The 21,458-nt window shown below is 40.2% G+C and overlaps 1 protein-coding gene across 5 annotated transcripts in view; it reads left to right on the forward strand.

Annotated features, from left to right (window-relative positions):
• Positions 1–21,458, forward strand: part of NEDD4L (NEDD4 like E3 ubiquitin protein ligase) — a 379,907-nt gene that overhangs the window by 160,836 nt on the left and 197,613 nt on the right. For 2 of the 5 annotated variants that reach the window (XM_023733990.1, XM_023733991.1), the window contains exon 1: positions 15,915–16,703. The exons of the other annotated variants lie outside the window; for them this stretch is intronic. In XM_023733990.1, the coding sequence (XP_023589758.1) occupies positions 16,681–16,703 (23 nt within the window). In that variant the 5' untranslated portion in view covers positions 15,915–16,680. Of the gene's footprint in view, positions 1–15,914; positions 16,704–21,458 lie in introns of those variants that run through there. 5 annotated transcript variants of the gene reach the window in all.

The following is a 21,458-nucleotide window of genomic DNA, read 5'->3' on the forward strand; positions in this document are numbered from 1 at the left end:
TATAATAATAAAAAACAAAAAAACTTGTGTTGGAATCAGTTTGAGTCAGTTACTTCAGCCGTGAAATGGGTATAATAGTCATCCTCCAATTTTGTTCTAAGAATGGATGAGATAATCTAAAACGTATTTGAATACAGTAAGATCTGTAAAAGGGACATGGGTGGTTCAGTGGGAGAATTCTCACCTTCCATGTGGAATACTCAGGTGCCATTGCCGGCCCCAGTGCACCTCATGAGCAGCTACCAGCTGTCTGTCGTTGGAGGCTTCCTTGTTACTATGATGCGAAACAAGTTTCATTGGAGCTTCCAGATTAAGATGGACTAAGAAGAAATGCCGGGTGATCTTCTGAAAATCAGCCAGTGAAAACCCTGATTGATAACTGATTATGGGGATGATGCAGTTCTGTTGTGCATGGGGTTGCCATGAGTCGGGAACCGACTAGACAACAGCTAACAATAACAAGATCTGTACAGGTGCTGAATATGTTCCTTGCATTAGGAGTTAGATGTTCCCCTCACCCTTTTTGTAAGGACCCTGTTGGTTCAGTGGTTAAAGTGCTCGGCCATGAACCAACTGCTCAGCAGTTTGAACCTACCAGCCGCTCTGCGGGAGAAAGATGTGGCAGCCTATTTCTGTAAAGATTTATAGCCTTAGAAACCCTATGGGGCAGTTCTCCTCTGTCTTACAGGTTGCTATGAGTTGGAATCAACTCCATGGCAGTGGGTTTGGTTTGGTCCTCCTTTTGCCTGCTTGTGTGGTAGATTTTATATTATGAATTTTGGCATTCACCTTGATGGACTAAGGTTAGTTTTGGTGCCGGCGTACGCTGTCTCCTGCTCAGTATGTGTTAGTGTTAGATACAGATATTTACTTGGAAATGCGATTTTTTTTTTTTGTTATTGATATTTCAAACATTTGCAAAAATATAGAAAATTAACATAATAGCAAATAGCATAGTGTAGCTCCATCACTCAGCTTCAGTAATAATCAACATTTTGTCATCTTTATTGCTACTGCATGCAATTTGATACTACTTTGCAGTTCTTTTTTCCTTAGCATATATCCCATTATCCTGTTGCCATCGCGTCAATTCTGAGGGATGTATGATAATAACATGTTTCAAAGCCCAGTAAAATAATATTTCTTTTTATGATTGCATCACCACTCTGATACATAGTTAGTTTTATTTATTTCAGTTTTTTTTTCCTGAATCTGATTTTGTTTTCTAATTAAGTAAAAAACTTAACAAAGCCATAACCGTAAAATTAGGTGTATTAAGAAAAGTGTGCTTTCCATCCCCCACCTGCTCTCCATCCTTCTATAGGTAACAATTTTCTTAGATTTTGACATATCCCTCTATTGTTTTTTTTTTTTTTTGAAACATAAGCTAATGTATGTAGTATTTATTTTCAGTTCCTTCCTCCTCGTTGGAGGACTGCCCTGAGTCCTGTCTTTTCACTTAGAACTGTAGACTGCAGCTCACTCAATACCCGTATGTGTTGTTGACAGCTCGTGTTTTCTGCAGCTGGGCAGTACTCCCTTGTATGGATGTACTATAGTTTATTCATTCCCCTGCTGATGGACATTTATTTATTTTTTCCAGACTTATCCATTCTTTTGCAGTGAGTAGCCTGGTGCATACATCATCGTGTAGTTTTGTCTAGGCATTCCAGGAGCAAGCTGACTAAGCGAGTAAGAATGAAGAGGCAGTCAGGCAGGTAAACTTCCTTTCTTGTCTCCTAGAAGCGTCGCCCCTAAGGAACTTTTATTTTCTCAATCTCTGTCTTCCTCTTTAAGGCCTTTAATTTAAGAGGTGTAACTCTTCAGGCTATAATTTCACCCTTCTGGCCCAAGTTTTTAAAGCTAGAAAAGGACCTTGGGAGATGGCTTATCCTGTCATTTTACAGATGAAAGACCAGGAACCCAGGAGTTGGAGAGCCGTCAGCTGGTCCTCCTGGCTCCTGCCCAGCAGCAGGTGGTAGACTTTCCCTTAAGCTCTCCTTCCCACTCCCTGCGGTTGGCCAGGCCCCCCTCCAGTGCAGTGCTGCTCACAGTGTGGTCCACCCACCCGCAGCATCACCTGGGAGCTTGTGAGAAATATGGAATCTCAGGCCCTGCCCCAGAAGTTCTGAATTAGAATCTGCCATTTCACTGGATCCCCAAATGACTCACATGCACAGCCAGCTGTGAGAAGGGTGGGTCTAGTGGTCTTCTCAGGAGATAGTGCAGCAGGGGTTTGTCTACAGGGATGGTGCCGGCTCCTTGTGAACAAATGGCTTCAGCCTCCTCATGAAGTGCTCCTGCAGTCTGTCTGTCCCGGGCCCACAGTGACCTCCACCTGTCAGGGCTCAAAAGTATCTCTCTGGGGCCGAGGTCTTTCCTGGTCAGAGCTGCCCTTCAGTTCTCCTTCATCTGTCCAGCACAACCTTCATCCTTCTGGATCTGTCCCTGCTGTGTCATGTGCATCTTTTTGGCAAGTGTCCTGGCTTTATTTCATAACTCTGTTCATGCTAGTTTGTAAGTTCTTCATAAATTTGATTTATTGTAGATTTTCTTATCATAGATTTTTTTGTTTGTTTTATTTTTCTAGTTGCTGTTGTCAGTTCCAATTCATGACGACCCCATGTGTCTCAGAGTAGAACTGTGCTCCGCAGGGTTTTCAAGGGCCGGTTTTGTGGAAGTGGATCACCAGGCCTTTCTTCCAAATGTCTCTGGGTGGACTCGAACCTCAATCCTTTTGGTTAGCAACCAAACTCATTATTGACTGTTTGCACCCCCCAGGGACTTCGTAGATACGAAGAGCCTTAAAATGCTTGCTAGTAGGCATACTGCCATGGAAAGATTATTCATTTCGCTTCTTTGCTTTGCTGCTGCTGTAGTGTGTGTGTGTGTGTGTGTGTGTGTGTGTGTGTGTGTGTGTATGAATATAATTGATAATATTAGGCCTGAATGAATACTTTAAAGCTTAATTGGGACTTGGTCTTTAAATTATCCACAAACTGAGTTGCCAGCTAAAGTGTTTACAAACGGTGAAATCGTTGTCTTCATAAAAATAAAATCCTCTACTGTGAATTCAGTGTTTCTAGTCTCTTCAATGTTGTCTCTAGAAGATCAGTTTTTGGGAAATGGAAATAATAACCTAAGTATATCTAGGTGCAGTTGTTAGTTACAGTACACTGTAGGAAAGAGTTTGGAAACCCTGGTGATGCAGTGGTTAAGAGCTCAGCTGCTAACCATAAAGGTCGGCAGTTCAGATCCACCAGCTACTCCTTGGAAACGCTGTGGGGCAGTTCTACTCTGTCCTATAGGGTCGCTATGAGCCGGAATTGACTCAACAGAAACGGGTTTGGTTTGGTTGGTAAGAAGGATTTTAGTATAATAATATGTAGTGTTGGTAAATGTACAGGAATAAGAATTTCTTTCCCCAAAGGCAGCTTCATTTTTTATTTTTTAAATTTATTTTGTTGTTGAGAATATGCACAGCAAAACATACAATTCAGTGACATTGATTACATTCTTTGAGTTGTGTGACCATTCTCACCCTCCTTTTCTGAGTTGTTCCTCCCCCATTAACATAAACTCACTGCCCCCTAAGGTTCCTGTCTAATCTTGCCAGTTGCTGTTCTCACTTGGATCCCATAGAGATAGTTTTAAAAGAGCATAATGCTCAAGGGAGACATTTTTTACTAATTAAGCTAAACTATTGTTTGGTTTTAAGAAGACGTCAGATGATATTTTTGGTTTAAGGTTTAAAGATTATCTCAGGGTAATAGTCTCAGGGGTTCATCCAGCCTCCATGGCTCCGGAAAGTCTGGAGTCAAAGGCAGCTTCTTATACTAAGAAATAGATGACGTTTTCTTCTCAACTATGTTAACTGCACCCAAATTAGTAAATACTAAAATAAATATGGCGGGCAAAAATATTTTGAATTTTATTTTTTACTTTTTATATAATAAAATTCAGTTCTCCACTTGGTAGCTGATATCCCAGAAAGATTAAGTCTTGCCAGACTGTCTGAGAAGATAACTAGTGAATCATACCCTAAAAACTTGCAGCATTTGAAAAATAACAACCATGTACTGCAATTTATAGGGGCATAATTACAGAATTTTTGAGGCATTTAAGATTAGTTTTAGTAAATTTATCAGCCTGGTTTACTTGAATCCACTTCAAACAACTGCTTTGGGGAAGAAAAAATTACTCTTAGCCACAGAAAATAACCAGTTTTATAGCATGATTTATAGAATGAATAAAAACTCACAGTGTTTTGAATTCTAAGCCTTAGCCAACTTTATTACCAGAGTTGTCATGCTGTCCAGCTGCATGTCACTTTGTAGGCATTTGCAAAATAGCTAGTGGTGATTCATTTATTTACAGTAAGCATTTATTTTGCTTTTGGTGTAGAGGTAACAAGGTGCTATCTGGGATACAAAGATGATTAAATACGTCCCTGGACTTTAAGATGCTTAACATCCAATGGGAACATTTCCACTGAGCGTGGTTTCTAGCCAAATGAATGAGCAGGCTTCTGGATAGCGGAAGATCATTCTTACTGTACGGATATCGACGCTATGCTGACTGATGACAGGTTGTGACGTTATGGAAATTGTGCATATGTTTCTGAGCTTTAATTAGTCTTTTAAAAATTAGGTTTAGAGTTTCCATAATATTTGTAACATTAAACATTTGTTACATAAGAGGTTTTATCAGTATTGCATATGTTGCTGAGGGTCACTTATGCAAGTTTGAAAAAGAGGGAAAACCCATAGCCAATGAGTCGATTCCGACTCATAGCGACCCTATAGAACAAGGTAGAACTGCCCCATAGGGTTTCCAAGGAGCGGCTGGTGGATTCCAACTGCCAGCCTTTTGGTTAGCAGCCGAGGTCTTATCCACTGTGCCACCAGGGCTTCAAAAAAGACGAAAGAAGGTGCTAAAAACAGCACTAGAGATCGAATGGTTTGTAAGATGAAATGAAACTCTCCAACTCAGAAACCTGACAGTACAAGGAAGAAAGGAAAGAAAAATAGATTAAAAAATAAAAGGTAGGAAAAGACAAGAACTCAACATCATAACAATAATCAAGAAGACTGTGTATCTGATAACAAATATCCAGTAAACTGTGAGCACTGCAATAGAAGATGCTTGGGTTGAGAATTAAAACTAATTAAATAAATGTTACTTTATGAATAACAACAAGCTACTGTAAGATGATCCACCTAGTATAATAGTTAATAATATAAAAGCAGTTCTAGGTATCCTCTTTATTGTGACCTGTTTGTGTTCCCTGCTATTTAGATCCCTTGTCCCTTTAATTAATTCCTAATGAACTAATATGGTTTTACGGTCGCCAGGTTCCCGCTAGTACTTGACGGTTGTGGGTCACTAGGAGTATGAGCAATAAAGCATTGGGCTAACTCCTGGTAATCCGTTGTGTTCACAGATGGCCAAAGGAATAACAGAGATGAAAGAAAGATAAATATAGTCACCTGGCAAAAATATTTGCCGCATCTCAAAATTATGGAAGTTATATTTAGAAGTGTTTTTGGTAAAAATATTTGAAAGTTTGTTTTATAATCATAAGTAATCATAGAGAGGTGTTTGTGTGTGTGTGAGTGTGAGTGTGTGAGTGAGTGAGTGAGTGAGAGGCAGGGAAGGAGAGAGGGAAAGAAGCAGCTGATAGAGATTGTGGAGTTTGTCAGGTTGGGAGAGGGAAATGAGATGATTAAGTTAATTGGTCTAGTAAGAATAGAAAACACGTGGGAAGTAGAATCTTGAAATTTCAGAGCTATCCATTAGTCATTATAAAGACTTCTGGAGAAATGTTGAAAGTCACCTATAATTGAGAAAAGAAAGAAAATTGTTGTGACAAAAGGTCCCATAGCCTTTTCCTGGTATTCGGGAAGAACATGTTCTAATTCAACCCAATTCCCCCTTCGCTTCCTCTCCCACACTCTTTTGTTCCAGCGAGGCTGAACTGCCTGATGTTCCCTGGATATGCTCTGGTATCTTTCTACTCTTGGCCGTTCTTTATGCTGTTCCTTATGCCTGGAATCTTCCTCCTCTATTTGTGTGTGTCTGAATCCTGCTTATCTGATGAGGTCCAGTTTAGTACTAATTTCTGTATGAAAATTTCCTTAATTCCTGTTAATTGAAATAAGGCTGTTCTCAGAGGAATCAAAGATGGTCCCCTATGCATTATGTTGTTGTTAATGCTGCTGAGTTGATTTCAACTCATATCGACCCATATGACAGAGTAGAACTGCACTATAGGGGTTTCTAGGCTGTAATCTTTACAGGAGCAGATTGGCAGGTCTTTTCTCCCATGGAGCTCAGAATCGTTGTGCCACCAGGTCTCCTCTTTGGGTATAGAATCTGGTAAAACTTCCAGTGTGAGCCTGGCTTAGTTCAGGTCCGCAAAGTCAGTTTAAAGATTACACTCAGTTTCCCAGGTGACTGTGTTCATGGAGCTGTGACCACATCTTGCTGGACTCCACCTCTTGTACCAGGTGTGAGCTCTTGAGGACAGCACACTGCCTAGTCAGTGGACTCATCTTTGCCTGACACAGTAACTTATTACAGAGAGATCTGACAACTGTGGCTTCAGATTTGTGGGTGAAACAATACAGAATAGGGGAGAAAAGAGGGAAGGAAATAGACTACGTTGCAAAAGTGACAGGTGGCTGAATTGCTGACTGAGATGGAGGCATTAAGAGAGTGTGTATGTTTAGGAAGGAAGTTTAGGGCACTACCTCTCTTTTATCTCATGAAGCAGATACTACAGCACCAACATTGCAGCCCACCACCATCTGTCAGTTTGTTGCACTGGGGTGGCTTGCGTGTTGCTGTGTCGCTGGAAGCTATGCCAACCAGTATTTCAAATACCAGCTGGGCCACCCATGGTAGACAGGTTTCAGCAAAGTTTCCCACTAAGACAGCCTAGGAAGAAAGGCCTGGCAATCTACTTCTGAAAAATCATCCATTGAAAACCGTGTGGAGCACAGTTCTACCCTGACACACATGGGGGTGCCATGCATCACAGTCCATGTGATGGCAGCTGGTTTTAAAGGACCTTGAAAATGTCTGACTCATAATTCTGGAGTAGTATCTCCCCACCCCCAAAAAGAATGGGTTGAGGCAGTTAGGGTTATATACTTCTATGCCAGGTAGAGGGGCAGTGTGTCCCTAGGATTGTTATTTCTAGTGCAGTAGGAATGTATTAAGGTACTTGGATTGCTGGTCTTTTGCAGAACCAGCCAGTAAGTTCTAGGAGACATGCTAGCTTAGGGCCCCTGGGCCCTGTTGCACCTTTTTGACATTTTTGGGAGTTCTGTGATTTGGAGGTAGTAGCATTACTCAGGCCTGCCCCCATGATGGTCTCAAGGTGGGGCCACACTCTTGGCCTTGCCTCTGCACCTCACATATGCACTAGTGTCAGAGGAATCTGCAGATTGCTTAGACAGACAGGATACAATTCAGTTTTTTGTTCGTGTAAGGTGAAATTGTTGTACTTTGTGGGAGAAAAAAAAAACAACAACACTAAAGCGAAAAAGTACATATAGCCTGCAGGGAAGGAATCTATTATTTCCTCACTAGTTTCAGAGATCTTTGGGAACTTGAAATGGTTCCTACCACTGAAGAGTTCCCATAATAATGGTGGTTTGATAGTAAAAATCCATTCATTGGGAGTCACTGGGGAAAATATTCAGGAACAAAGTGAAAAACAATAAATCTAGGACGTGTTAAACATTTCTTTTTGGTTTTAGTTCTTACAAGGACTTACGGTAACAACCCGAGAAGTCAAGTCAAGCAAATGGAGGTATTTGCGTTAACCAGATTATTAGTGCGTTGGTTGTTTACGTATGAGTCAGAGCTTCTAAAATGTGCTCCCGTAAGTAGGTTGAGCCTCCTTGTTAGGCTGTTGTCATAGGGTCTAAAAATGGAAACCTGAGTCCAAACCCTTTCCAGATCATAAAAATAATTCTGAATTAGTAGAGCATAAATGAATGTGATTTTGTTTGAGTGTCATTTTCAAGTTCCCAAGGCCAGGTTGGGACCTTTTAAGTCTTGTAGTGTTCCCTTTAGTGAGAATCAAGGAGATACCAGCAGCTTTGCTCCTGGCATCAGACCGTTTTCTAATTAGGTCAGAGCAGCTCACCCTAGGTTAAGCAGACCCTCCTTCTGTCCCTCCTGCACTGATTTCTATGAGTTGGCCTTTGACGCTATTATATACACAAAGGTCGCTTCTTATATGGGACCGTGATGAACCCAGAAAAAGAATAGGTTCTGAAAGATTGGTTCTTTTTTATTTTTTTAGTATTTATTTTAGGTGGCAATGTATGCAACTAAACATACATCCATACACAATTTCTACATGAACAATTCAATCACACTGGTTACATGCTTCATGCTGTGTCACCATTCTCACTGTCTCTACCCGTATTGTTTCTCATCACCATTAATGTAGGCTCTCTGTCCCTTAAAGTTTTCATCTGTGTTTTAGATTAACTGTTTGATTAAGCTCATATAGATAATTCTTAATAAGAGTGTTATGCTCAAGGCAAACTTTTTTTATTAATTGAGTTAAACTGTTGTTTAACGATGGCTTCTTGGGATAGTTTGGGTTCAAGAGTTAAAGATTATTTCTGGGCATTAGTTTCAGGGGTTCCTCCAGTCTCAGTGGATTCAGTAAGTCTGGTTTCCCTATGAGTCTTTTCTCCTTTTGATCAGGATCCATCTGTTGGGTCCTTGTGAATGATTACTTCTTGTGATTGACTGTCAGAGGATGGTTTGAACACCAGAGTGGTAGTATTAAGGATGGAGATAAGGCTGTGGTTGGGATTTATTTTGGAGGTTGAGTCGTTGGGGCTTGCTGATGGACTGGATATGTGAGGGATAAAGAAAAGATAAGAATTAAGGAAATTTTGGCTTAAACAGCTGGATGGATGGTGACCACCTATTTGGAAAGGGTTAGTGGGGGAAGATGCTTGGAAGACAGCTCACGTTAGGTCTAAGGTGCCTCTTTGACCTCCAAGTGAAGATGTGAAGTAGATAGATGGTAAATAAGGAGAAGTCCAATGACCAAAGGAGAAGTCAAGATTAGATAAGAATTTGGGATGCATTTGCAATTTAGATGGTATTTAAAGCCAGAAGGACTTTAAATACCGTCTAAGTTGAAGATTAAATACCATCTAAAAGAGGGTATCTCTAAGGTTGATGCATTTCTTCCTTGAGAAAATGTCTTCAGTATTCTAAATCATTGACCAAAAAATGGTAACATTAGGAACACAACCAGTTCAATTAGGTAACTGCCTTTAAGTGGTAGGTTGTAAATTCTTTGAGGATACAAATCTTTTGAGTCTTCCATAGTGCCTTGAGCAGAGTAGGTATGTGGCTTTGATTATTGAAATGACTGTGTTTAAAGACTCGAGAGAACCTATTCCCCTTCTTTATGAAACCATTTTTTTCCAGGTGTTTTGGTAAAGTAACTAGCGACTTGATCGTATTAACCTATGAAGCATGTAAACCACACAGTGTCCTTTTCTTTAAGGCATTGGGAGAAAAGGCTTGCCAAAACTAGGAGGATTCTGTGTAAGACTTCATGAGGAAATTCAGGACATTGTGTTAATAATACCAAACCTTGTCTCTGTTATGTAAAGATTTTTTGCCTGTGTCATGTCATCCTTGTTTTGTTCAATTTATTCCTCCCCCTCCAAGTGTCCTAGTTTCTTTTCTACTGTAACTGGTTTTGAACAAAACCGAGAAGCTTGGGGTTTTTGTTATTTAGGTTTTTTTTTTCAGCGTTAGGATTCTTTTCATTTGGTTATTCATTCTTTTTAAATAAGTGGCAATATATTCTTAGCAGTTTTTTCCCTTATGTTTTCTATTTTATTTTTATTTTTAAAATAATTTATTTTTTGTTGTTGAGACTATACACAGCAGAACATACACCAATTCAGCAATTTTTGTATGTACAATTCAGCGACATTAATTACATTTTTCAAGTTGTGCAACCTTTCTCACCCTCCGTAACATTCGTGCGCATTTTTTAATAACTTTTTTCTGATTATAAAAGATTTAGACTTTGGTAAGATAAAATATAAAGCAGTGATCCATCTGTAATCCAAGTACAGTAAAACCTGTGAAAGTTGGAAACTGTGTAAGGCAGAAACCTGTCAGAGAAGGAAAACTCAAATATTTTCCACTAAAACAAGTGATAGAAAAGTGTAAGACTGTACCCTGTAAAAGGCAGAAAACTTATGAGACCTGGAAAAACAAGGTAGTCTCGTTGAGTTCTGTCTCTCTCACAGGTTTCACTGTACTCAGAGAGATAATTGGTTACCATTTTCTTTCATTTCCTTCGAGTCCTTTTGCTATATTTATGTATATAGAAATAGATTGTGAATTTGGAATAATACTACAATATTGATTAGAATGATGCTTTTTAACCAATATTTTATTGTATTTTATGATAAATTGTAATTTTTTTAAAAAAAAAAAAAACATGGTTTTTGAATGGCTGCAGAGTATAGATAAGTACATGGTGGTTTTTAAGGGGAAAAAACTCAAGATGGTCACAGTAATTAACAAATCCTTTTAAGATTAGAAACAAAAGCATATAAAATATAGAAACAGAACAGTCTTTGGAACACTGCCTAGAAATTAAATTTCTCTGTTCTTAGTAAGATTTGGTTTTGAATGAAGTGGATTCTCACACTTTTCTTATTCCTTTTTACGTTGGTTACCTTATGTAAAATGTAATTATCTTTTATACACTTCCTCTGCTTCCTATTGGAATATACTAATGCGATGTGACCCTTTGTGGTATTTCATAATGTCCCATGAGACTTGTCTCACACACTTTGGACATGTTATCAGAAGGGACAAATCCCAGGAGAAGAATATCATGCTTGGTAAGGTAGAGGGTCAGCGTAAAAGAGGAAAACTCTCAACGAGATGGATTGACACAGTGGCTGCAACAGTGGGCTCAAACATAGCCATGATAGTGAGGATGGCGCAGGACTGGGCAGTGTTTCATTCTGTTGTACATAGATAGGGTCGCTATGAGTCTGAACCATCCTGAGGGCACCTAACAACAACAAATCATCTCAGTATAGTAAACAGTACTGAGCAAATTTCTTTGTAATATGTCGCAAGAGCTAGGCACCATCAAAGAATGTACATTTAATTGTACATAATGTAAAATTAAAGGATTGGCATTAACTTTTAATGTTATTTTGAAATTTGAATGTGAGGGGAGCCCCAGAAAATACGAATAGGAATGGAAACAGCCTCTCCTATTGCCATACTTCTGGTAGACGCACTCCTGGTTATTGACAGATGTCCCTTCTATAGACTCTTGCTTGGTCAGAGGGTCAGAGAGGACTGTGAGGAATTTCGAGAAAAGCTATCATCGCCCCCTTCTCCAAGATTCTAATCACATTCTTTGCCCCCCCCTTGTAAACCTTGGAAAAAATTTTAAAAAATAATATTTTATTGTGTTTTCTTTGAAGGTTTACACAGCAGTTTAGGTTCCCATTCAACAATTGCTACACAAGTTGTTCAGTGACCTTGGTTACATTCTTCACAATGTGTGAACATTCTCATTATTTCCGTTCTGGTTGTTCCACTTCCATTAATCTAGTTTTGTCCTCTTACATTCTCCTCTTTGTTTTAAGGTAATTGCTGACCATTTGGTCTCATAAAGGTGATTTTTTAAAGGAGCACAAAACTTGGAAATCTTTGTGTCTGTTGCCTTCAAAGATTAAGACTTGCAAACTGTAAACGTGTGTATGACATTTATTTTGAATAAAATTGGGATATGTTATATATAGTTTTATAGCTTACATTTTATTATTTAACATTATATTGTAAGTGTTTTCCCATGTTTGAAAATATTCTTTGAGAACATGAATTTATTTTCTCTATGGTGGGACATTAAGGTTGTTTGTTTATGGTTTTTATAGTTTTGTTTTTATAATGTACTTCTTGGTCTATAATTCTGATTATTTCATTGAGAACATTCCCAGGATTGTAATTATTGGGGCAAAAGATATGAGTGTATTAAGCCCTTTAGATTGTCTATCATCTGTTTATTTCCTTCTCATTGCTACCCGCTGCCTTAAACTTCCATCATTCTCATTTCCTCTGTTGCAATAGACTCCTAGCAGGTTTCCTTGTTTTCACTTTCCTTACTCTAGGTTACTTTGCATCACCACTAACCACAGTGACCTTAGAAAACCCAACCCATTTCTGGCATCCCTGTGTCCATGCTCTTTTAGCAACGCCAATTATGTCCACCCAACCAGTCTCCAACCCCTTCTTCCTGGATCCTCCTACCTGCTGGAGGAACAAGTTTTATGTGTGTTGGAGCCATCTTAAGTTTATGGTACATCTTCATCAGACCACTTGCCTGCCCACTCTGTTCTCTTTTGCATTTAGATGGTTCCGGACTTTGACTCAATCCCTAAGCTTCTCACTGTCAGCCATTCACCTTGTCTCCTGCTTCTTTGGAAAAAAACAAAACGATAAAATACAAAGACAGCAACCCTCAGTAGGGGAAGTACTATCAAGTCCTCCTCCTCCTACCTTGTTTCTTACTGTCTGCAGCAGCACTTTGACCTTCCTTCTTCATGTTGGCTTTAGTAAAAGTGGCTTCCCGTCTCTTCTTCAAGTGCACCAACTTCTCCACTTTGTATGAAGTCTTCTCCTTTTAAACCAGTAACTCTCAACTGGGATTTATTTTTGCCCTAGAGGACATTTGGTAATATCTTGAGACATTTTTGAAGCCCTGGTGGCACAGTGGTTAAGAGCTACCACTGCTAACCAAAATGCCAACAGGCTCATAACCACCAGCTGCTCCTTGGAAACCCTATGAAGCAGTTCTTCTCTATCCTATAGGGTCTCAGTGAGTTGGAATCCACTCAGCAGCAATGGTTTGTTTTGTTTTGTTTTTGTTTTTTGTTTAGAGACATTTTTGTTTGTCACACCTGGGGAGAGCTGTACTGGGCATCTACTAGGGTGGGACTCAGAATGCTGTTAAACATCCTGCAATGCACAGGACAGCCCCTACAACAAAGAATGATCTGGCTCCGAATGTCAGTAGTACAGAGGTTGTGGGAACCTGTTTTAGATTTACTCTCAGACTTGACCATGCTCCATCCAGAGTCCAATGCTTGCATCCTTGTCTCTTCACTGTAGCCTCCTTCACAGAGCAGCAGGTCTCATTTTGGGATATTGGGAGGATTTCAGTAGTTTCAGGCTATCCTCATAAATAGTGTAGTGAGAACAGGAGTAATTACACTGGATTGGAACTGAGTATTTGGGTCGTGTTGACTTTAGCATCTGTTCCTAGAGAGTGGTGCTGTTTTGGTTGGGGCCTGACTCCCTCCTCTGTTGTCGTGTGCCATCGGGTGGATTCCAACTCATAGCGACCGCCATATAACAGAGTGGAACTGCCCCAGAGGGTTTTCTAGGCTGAAATCTTTTCAGGAGCAGATTGCCAAGTCTTTTCTCACATGGAGCAGCTGGTGGGTTCGAACTGCTGACCTTTTGGTTAGCAGCCAAGCTCTTAAACATTGTGGCACCAGGGCTCCTCATTTCCTTCTCTAGACCAAGGGAATTGAACTTCCAGTGTTCCCGCTAGTTATAACATTTCTTAATTTAGTGATAAAGTCATCATTGACTATGTGTAGTTGCATTTTAATGGGGATTGCGCAGAAGCACATTTCCATGGGTTGGAGAGAATGATATAGGTGACAGGGAAGTAGACCACTTGTTCAATAAGTTTGACTGTAAGAGAAAGTGGCAAATCGGAGTTGGAAAGATCATATGTAGCCTCCTCCTACTCCAAATGAGGTATTCTATGCATTTTTTTGAGGCAGAGCCTCAGTGGACAGGAGGGATTGAATGTACTAATATGCAAAGTGTATATCTATGGGAGAATGGCTGCTAATTAGAAATTCTCTTTTCATTTTTTATATTAATAATTAGAATGGGATGATCATTTAATTATGCAACATTTGATGAGAAACGTAGGTGCTTTTATTTTTAAGGGGACAGGTGAATTGTTTAACTTATTAGGTATATTTTCTCATAGTGTAGTGTGATTTCTTATTTCTTTTTTTGGGCTTCCAGCCAGTGTGTAAATCTGAAACATTACAATTTAATTTTATAATTTTAGTTGTAGTTGAAGATGGAGTTCGTGTTGGTCTTAAGTTTAGTCTGTTTAGCACTCGTGTGTCCTCACCTACTGAATACTAAAAATTAAGTGTAGTTCTCTTGTTTCGAGAACTCTATTGAAAGTGGTTGGAGCTGCAAGCCTGTCCTCTGTGAGGGTGTAACATTTTTCAAGGTGTATCTTGGTGCAGGCTTCTCCCCTAAGCCTCCAGTGATCCTCCGAGCCACAGGAGAGCACTGCCTCCCTTGGTGATCACTCTGTTCTCCCATCACCTCAGGGAATCTGAGCATTTGATTGCCCATGGGAATGTGAAAGTCTAGTTTATAGAATTTCTCAGCTGACGTGGCAGGAACACCTCACCGGTGAACCTGCCACCAAATTGGAGTTAATGTAGAAAGTTAACGTTTTGCAACAACTGGGGCACTTCCTGTTTCAGCCACTTCTCCCGGAGGCTGAGTAGGTGGCATGATGGGTGGTAGAGTAGGGTTTGACTTGGCTTCAAGTCACCAGCCGAAGAAAGAACACATGGTTTGCTGGGCCTTGGAAATTCAGTATAGTAAAGAGTGGTCAACCTGGGCAATGAAAAATGAAGAAAGAAGAATTGATGTGATCAAACTGAAGAATGTTAAATATACCATGGACTACCAAAGGAACAAACAAATCAGTCTTAGAAGAAATACAACCAGAATGCTCCTTAAATGCAAGGATAGCGAGACTTTGTCTTGCTTCCTTTGGGCATGTCATCAGGAAAGACTAATGGCTAGAAAAGGACATCCTGTTCGGTAAAGTAAAGGGTCAGTGAAAATGAGCAAAACCCTCAATGAGATGGATTGGCACAACAGCCACAACAATGGACTCAAACCTACCAACAATCATGAAGACAGCACAGGACTGGGAGCATTTCATTCTGTTATACACAAGGTCACCATGAGTCAGAGCCAAGTCTACGGGTGGTCAGATTGGAAAACTATGCTCCTCAAAACGGGATCCAGTGCTGCAGAATACTAAGGTGGTGCTCTACTGGACTAGTTCAAGCCCTAGGTCTACACCTGTCTTAGTTATCTAGTGCTGCTAAAACAGAAATACCGCAGGTGGATGGCTTTAACGAAGAGAAGTTTATTCTGTCACAGTCTGGTAGGCTAGAAATCCAGATTCAGGGCATCAGCTCCAGGGGAAAGCTTTCTCTCTCTGCTGGCTCTGGAGGAATATCGTTGTCGTCAGTCTTCCTCTGGTCTCGGAGCTTCTCAGTGCAGGAAGCCCAGGCCCAAAGGATGTGCTCTGCTCCCAGCGCTGCTTTCTTGGTGGTATGAGGTCCCCCTGTCTCTCTGCTTGCTTCTCTCTTTTATATCTCAAAAGAGATTGGCATAAGACACAATCTAATCTTGTAGATTGAGTCTTGCCTCATTAACATAACTGCCACAAATCTTGTCTCGTTAACATCATAGAGATAGGATTTACAACACATAGGAAAATCACATCAGATGTCAAAATGGTGGACAGTCACACAATACTGGAAATTATGGCCTAAGCCAAGTTGACAGATATTTTGGGGGAGGACACAATTCAATCCATGACATTCTACCCTTTGGCTCCCCAAAATTCATGTCCTTGCCACATATAAAACATATTCACAATATTGACACCTCAGGGTACTTGGAGGTACACAGCTGGTTGATCTGAAAACTAGGATTGTAGACTCACAGGGTGGTGGTACCTCTGTCAACTGACACCAGTCCTCACCGATCAATTCTGTTCTGTGTAGTTTGTATCGTAGTTATTTTCATTCTTGCCTTTGCCCTCTCCCCTCCCTCCTCACCCTCTGCCCTCAATTTCAAGATTTTAAACTCTCTGAAGGCCAGAAAGTTGCATTCTCCACCCTGCCTGGTGTGGGTGCCCGGCATGCAGGCAGGAATTGGTTGGAAGTTGAATTAGTTGTGAAGGGGAAGAACTACAACTGCCTCTCTGCCCGGAAAACTCTGATACAGCTTTAAATAAGAAAGACAGCCCAGCCAAAGTTACTGTCCTTCACAAAACCATGCGAACTCTGGTTATTGTCCACCCTGTGTGATAAGCCCTTGGTTCATCTTTGTACCATCGAGAACTGTCATTTGAAGACCAGATCCTGCGGGAACATGTGCAGGTAGCTTAACGTTACTGCACTGCATGATTATTTAAGCTAATTGCTGAACTGGGTGGAGTTACTTGATCCTTACGATAGGGGTGGAGCTCCACTCAACTCCCTTTTCCACCAACAAGCGTTTCTTTCTAACAGTCATTGAAGTGAATCATCAGTATAAGTAGCAAGCTCGGGGCATTTCTTCTCAGTTGTGTTAAAACTTGCTGGTGTTCCTGGACTATCAGCAGAGGTGTGTGTGTACTCTGCTTCTAAACAAGAAGGGAGAAGACACGACCAGGCAAGGGAGCCCGGGGTCCCTGAGGTAGATTTCCAGCAACATCAGCTCCACCATACGCTTCCTGGCAGGATAGATGGCTTATTTTTCATGAGCTCCGAGGAAAATTATACGTAAGAACAAAGACACTACTGTATGTTCGTAATATGAATGTGTAATATCTGTTATTGGCATGGAGTTTGATTTTGGTGTGGTACTGTTTTGTTTTTTTTTTTTTAAATATCAGTGATATTATTCTGCCACATACCAGGGTTTTCCATTACATATTCTTTTGGGTGATCAGTGTTAGCTGTCGCTGATCAATTTTGCTCTTTCCATGAATAGAAAAATGTGCCAGCAAAAAACGAAACTTGAATTGTGGTCTGAATTCTCCTGAGTCTGTGTTCTTTGCTTTTTTATCTCTGCCTTGACTTTTTAGAAAAATGTATAATTTTAATTCCATAAATGAAAATGTCATGGACACTTGTTTTCTTTTTGAAAACAATGGAAAATGTAGGCCGTTTAAGCTCTATGAGTGTTGTTTCTTTGGTTTAGAAATCACTGGTTTGGGAAGAAGCATTTGTGTTTTTCCTCCTTTTTTGATTTGGATCTCTATTTGCTCAGAATATTTCTGACTTAGGAATCTCACGGGAGAAGAGGGAGACAAGCAACTGTACTTGGCTTAAAGTGAAATAACATTCTATGTCATAGAATGCTTTGCTTGAAGAATGATTTATGGTTTATTTCTCAATTTTTGGAGGTAGTGATAGAAATCTATCTTCCCCTCTGTAATTGGCTTACATGATTTATACTAAAAGTATTTATCTGTTTGAGAGAATAAAAATTAAAGCCCAGAGCATAGACAAATGAATTTCTCTTTTAGGTTATGCTGTCATCTTTCCACCCTTACTGCTCATACATATGAAAATACTTTATGATTAAAACACGATTTTTCTGTTACTGTACCATCACATTGGATGGTGAGTCATTAACTGTTAGTTAACTAGTCACTGTGTGTATGTTGTCAAAACCTGAAATAAAATTGAATGCAGACCATACTTTCATAAAGGAGCCAAGCTCCTTAAGATCGATGGAATTCTAAGATAATAAGAATATATCCACAGTGTGGAATATCAAAGCCTGCAGTCAAATCTGAGTTCTTTAATAAGGTACCTTCTTGCACGTTGAGAAGTATGTTGTCCACACATACTTAAGTTAGATTCTGTCAATTAAACAAACGAAAGAAGACAAACAACAAAACTATGAGAGAGGAGGGGTTTTAAAGTACCTGGGTGGTATCCTCAGGCTGGTAAGCTTGTCAGCAGGAACGGCCACAATGCTGTATGGTAGGCCTGTTTTTTTTTTTTTGCTGTAAGGAGCACATGGTGGACTTTAATTCCCATGGAATTTGAGTAATATGATGGGGAGATCAAGAAATGAGGAAAAAGAAATGCTTTTTATTTAATTCGACAGGAGAAAAAAGTGGAATGATTTTCAGTTACACACGTTCTTAAGTTTTTACATTGCTGCTGTTTTCGTGATACTTTGGCTTTTTTAGAATTAATAAAAGTTTTGTTTTTTTTTTTTTTTTTTTTTGAGTCTTGTATTGCAGCTTAATGCTGATGTCAGTGTGGAGTCTAACAAAAAGAAAGTGAAGGCAGGAACAGAGTCGTATGAATTTTGCTACTTGAGAAGTATAAAAGTTTTTTTCCAGAGTGGTTTGGTAAGGAGCTCTGTATCTTTATTGACAACATCATAGAGGCAGTTGATTAAGAACAGATGGCTTTTTTGGTTATTCCCATTGTGTTGGGGTGAGAGGGCCTTTTTGTTTTGTTTTGTATTTCAGTCCGGTCCAGTGTTTACTCCGTCATTCTGTACTTCTTAGGGCTTGCCCAAGTCAGTTGTCAGGTGAAATCATTTTACATACCATTTCTTTCATCATGACAGAAATCTTTTTCTTCCACGTGTGTTTTGAGGTAACGATACTTTGATATACTACTGAGTTAGAAGGCATCCTATTCGCTAGGTAAGCTTGACAAAAGCCTGCTAATCTCTAGCTTTGGATCTGAGAGGTTTCTGGGGGTCATTAACCCTCAGAGTGATGGTAGAATTACATGTTCTCTGTTGCTTTCGGTATCTAAGCTATGTCTCCAGTGGCTCAGAATTCCACAGAAGGTCACTTGACACAAGTTCATCTGCAGTAAATATTTGTGCTCACTCTCTGTGTAGCCTGATTTTTCTCATACCCAGGAGCACAGGTAGCCAGTGTGGTGTAGGCAGGCAGCTCCTACGTGAGATCCTACCAACTGGCCAGGACTTGTGGGTCAGGCCTGGGTAAGACCATGCACTGCTCTCCTGCAGTCAAATCCCATGAAAGGCCTTGGATCTAGACCTCACAGGTCCTCCCTCCTGCCCTGCTGTTGTCACCAAAACCCTATCAGCCAGAATAGTCACGGGATCTTTTTAAGTAATTATGAGCTGTACTCTTCTCGGCTGAGGCATATGTGACTGTTTACTCATCCTAGAGGCAGTTACTGAAATAAAGGTTAAAATCCCAGCTCATGATTGACATCATCCCTGAAAACAAAGGGTTGGTTTTCTTCTCCTAGACAATGAAGAATTAGTGAAACTTTTTGGAAAGCACGTGAAGCCTGTGAGATAGCATTACCTCGCAAAGGCAACTAACAGTGTGATTTCAGACTAAGTGGAAACACAAATAGAATCAATTCAATGGAGTAAATAGGGTTTCACCAGAAATCAGGACTTCAGACTGGTTCAGTCATGGCCAACAAAGTGAAACTGGGACAGACCTGTAATTTTAAAATTTGGGTGATCTGGAATGATAACTGGAATGGGAAAAATTAAGAGTCAGAACTTTGGAATGGACATGGAAGAAGCATAGTGAGCCCTTTCAGCAGCCTGATACTTGAGATTGGATTATTGCCAGGACAGTGGAGAGCAACACATTCAAAGTGGTATGGTGGGCCACCATCTTTGAGTGAGGAACTGCACTTTCCAACTCTGTACAAAATCTGACAGGCAAGAGATTTGGTTGCTATGCAACACATACGCTGCCCTTGTTTTCTAAGAGGGAGGTTAAGTTTCTGGCAGGGCTTCAACTCATAATTTTTCCCATTCTGGTTATCATTTGGTTCACCCAAATTTTTAAAATTCAGGTCTGTTCCGATTTCGCTTCCTTGGCCATAACTGAATTGGGAAGAATCAGTTTGAAGCCATATGTCATGGATTGAATTGCATCCCCCCAAAATATGTGTCAACTTGGCTAGGCCATGATTCCCAGTATTGTGTAATTATCTTCCAGTTGTGATGTGTTATAAATCCTAACTTGTGGTTAATGAGGGAGGATTAGGTTATGTTAAAGAGGATTAGGTTATGTTTTTTATGTTAATGAGGCATGATTAGGATGGGGTGCATCACCCTTACTTCAGTCACCACCTTTACTCAGGTCATAGCCCTGAGTTTCCCTGGGGTGTGGCCTGCATCACCTTTTACAAAAGATAAAAGGAGAAAGAATTGAGGAGGGAGAGAGGGACCTGACTACTACCAAGAAAGAAGAGCCGGGAGCAGATCATGTCCTTTGGACCTGGGGTCCCTGCACTGAGAACCTCCTAGACCCAGGAGACGATTGATGCCAAGATCCATGTAGATCTCCAAGGACTGCTGGGTCCACAGATGTTGAAAGGAGACAAGGACCTTCCCCAGAGCCTACAGAAAGAGAAAGCTTTCCCTTAGAGTTGGTACCCTGAGTTCGAACTTCTAGCCTCCTAAACAGTGAGAGAATACATTTCTGTTTCTTAAAGCCATTCACTGTGGTATTTCTGTTATAACAGCACTAGATAACTAAGACAGCCTGCTAGAAATACACAAAAAAGCACCGCTTTTAATTGTGTAAGCCCTCTTGCTCAATGAACTATATTACTCATTCGTGCCACTGCAAACATGAGGCTCACATGCAACTATGAACACATCCTCCTCTGACTAAAGTTTGTGACAGGAAGTGCTGTCACATTGTTGGAGAGTATTTAGTCATAGGGGTCATAGGTTCTTGAAGCAGAAGCCCTTTAGAGTCATGGAGGTGTGATCTTTGGGAGCAGTTGCCAGTGGAGGGACTTGAATCTTTCAGCTCTATTAACAGGGTCAAGAAGTTTCTTTTGGCCAGCATTGGCCATCCTAGGTAGACATGCTTGAGACTCGAAGGAAACCTCTGGCTTTCTTGGAGGAAATGAGGTGGCAGGATTTTTACAGCATTTTAATATAGTCTACGTTTTCTCTGTTGCCCTGTTGTGTTGAGGTGTTCAGGACCATAGTTACATCAGAGGTTAATCAGTGAGTGGTTTATCTGAAAGAGATTTGTTCTGCCTCAGGTAGGGAAGGATGGACTTTGTGCTGTCTGGTATTTTATTTTGTATGACTATTTAATTTAACCCGTTGACCCATTAAGACACTTGTCTTGTTCATTACTTAAATTAAAAAAAATTACTTTTTTAGTCAGTCAGTTATAAAATATTCAGCATCTCTTGTGCCAGACACTGAGAGGTCTGTCTTTTTCCCCGACACTTGGTATTTTCTGATTGAGCTAAAAAAATGTTGAAGGCTAACTTTTTTTTCTTCTCTTATTCTTGTTTTTACTTGATTTGTTTGTTTTTCTTCTATTCCATACTTTAACAATCCTTGAAGCATTGGGCTTGATCAAAGGCAATTAAGACTTGCTTGATTTGTAGGATTAATCACACTTTCAAGTCACACTCTCCCCTGAAAATATGTCCCGTCATTTTTTTAGCAGGTTTAAAAAATTAATTTTCTGTTGAATTCTTTGTTGCTTCACGTGAGGTCACACACCAGAAGCCGAGTGGTTTTCCTCTTGTGTG

Source organism: Trichechus manatus, unplaced genomic scaffold (assembly GCF_000243295.1).
Source record: "Trichechus manatus latirostris isolate Lorelei unplaced genomic scaffold, TriManLat1.0 scaffold00063, whole genome shotgun sequence".
NCBI classification, from domain to species: Eukaryota; Metazoa; Chordata; class Mammalia; order Sirenia; family Trichechidae; genus Trichechus; species Trichechus manatus.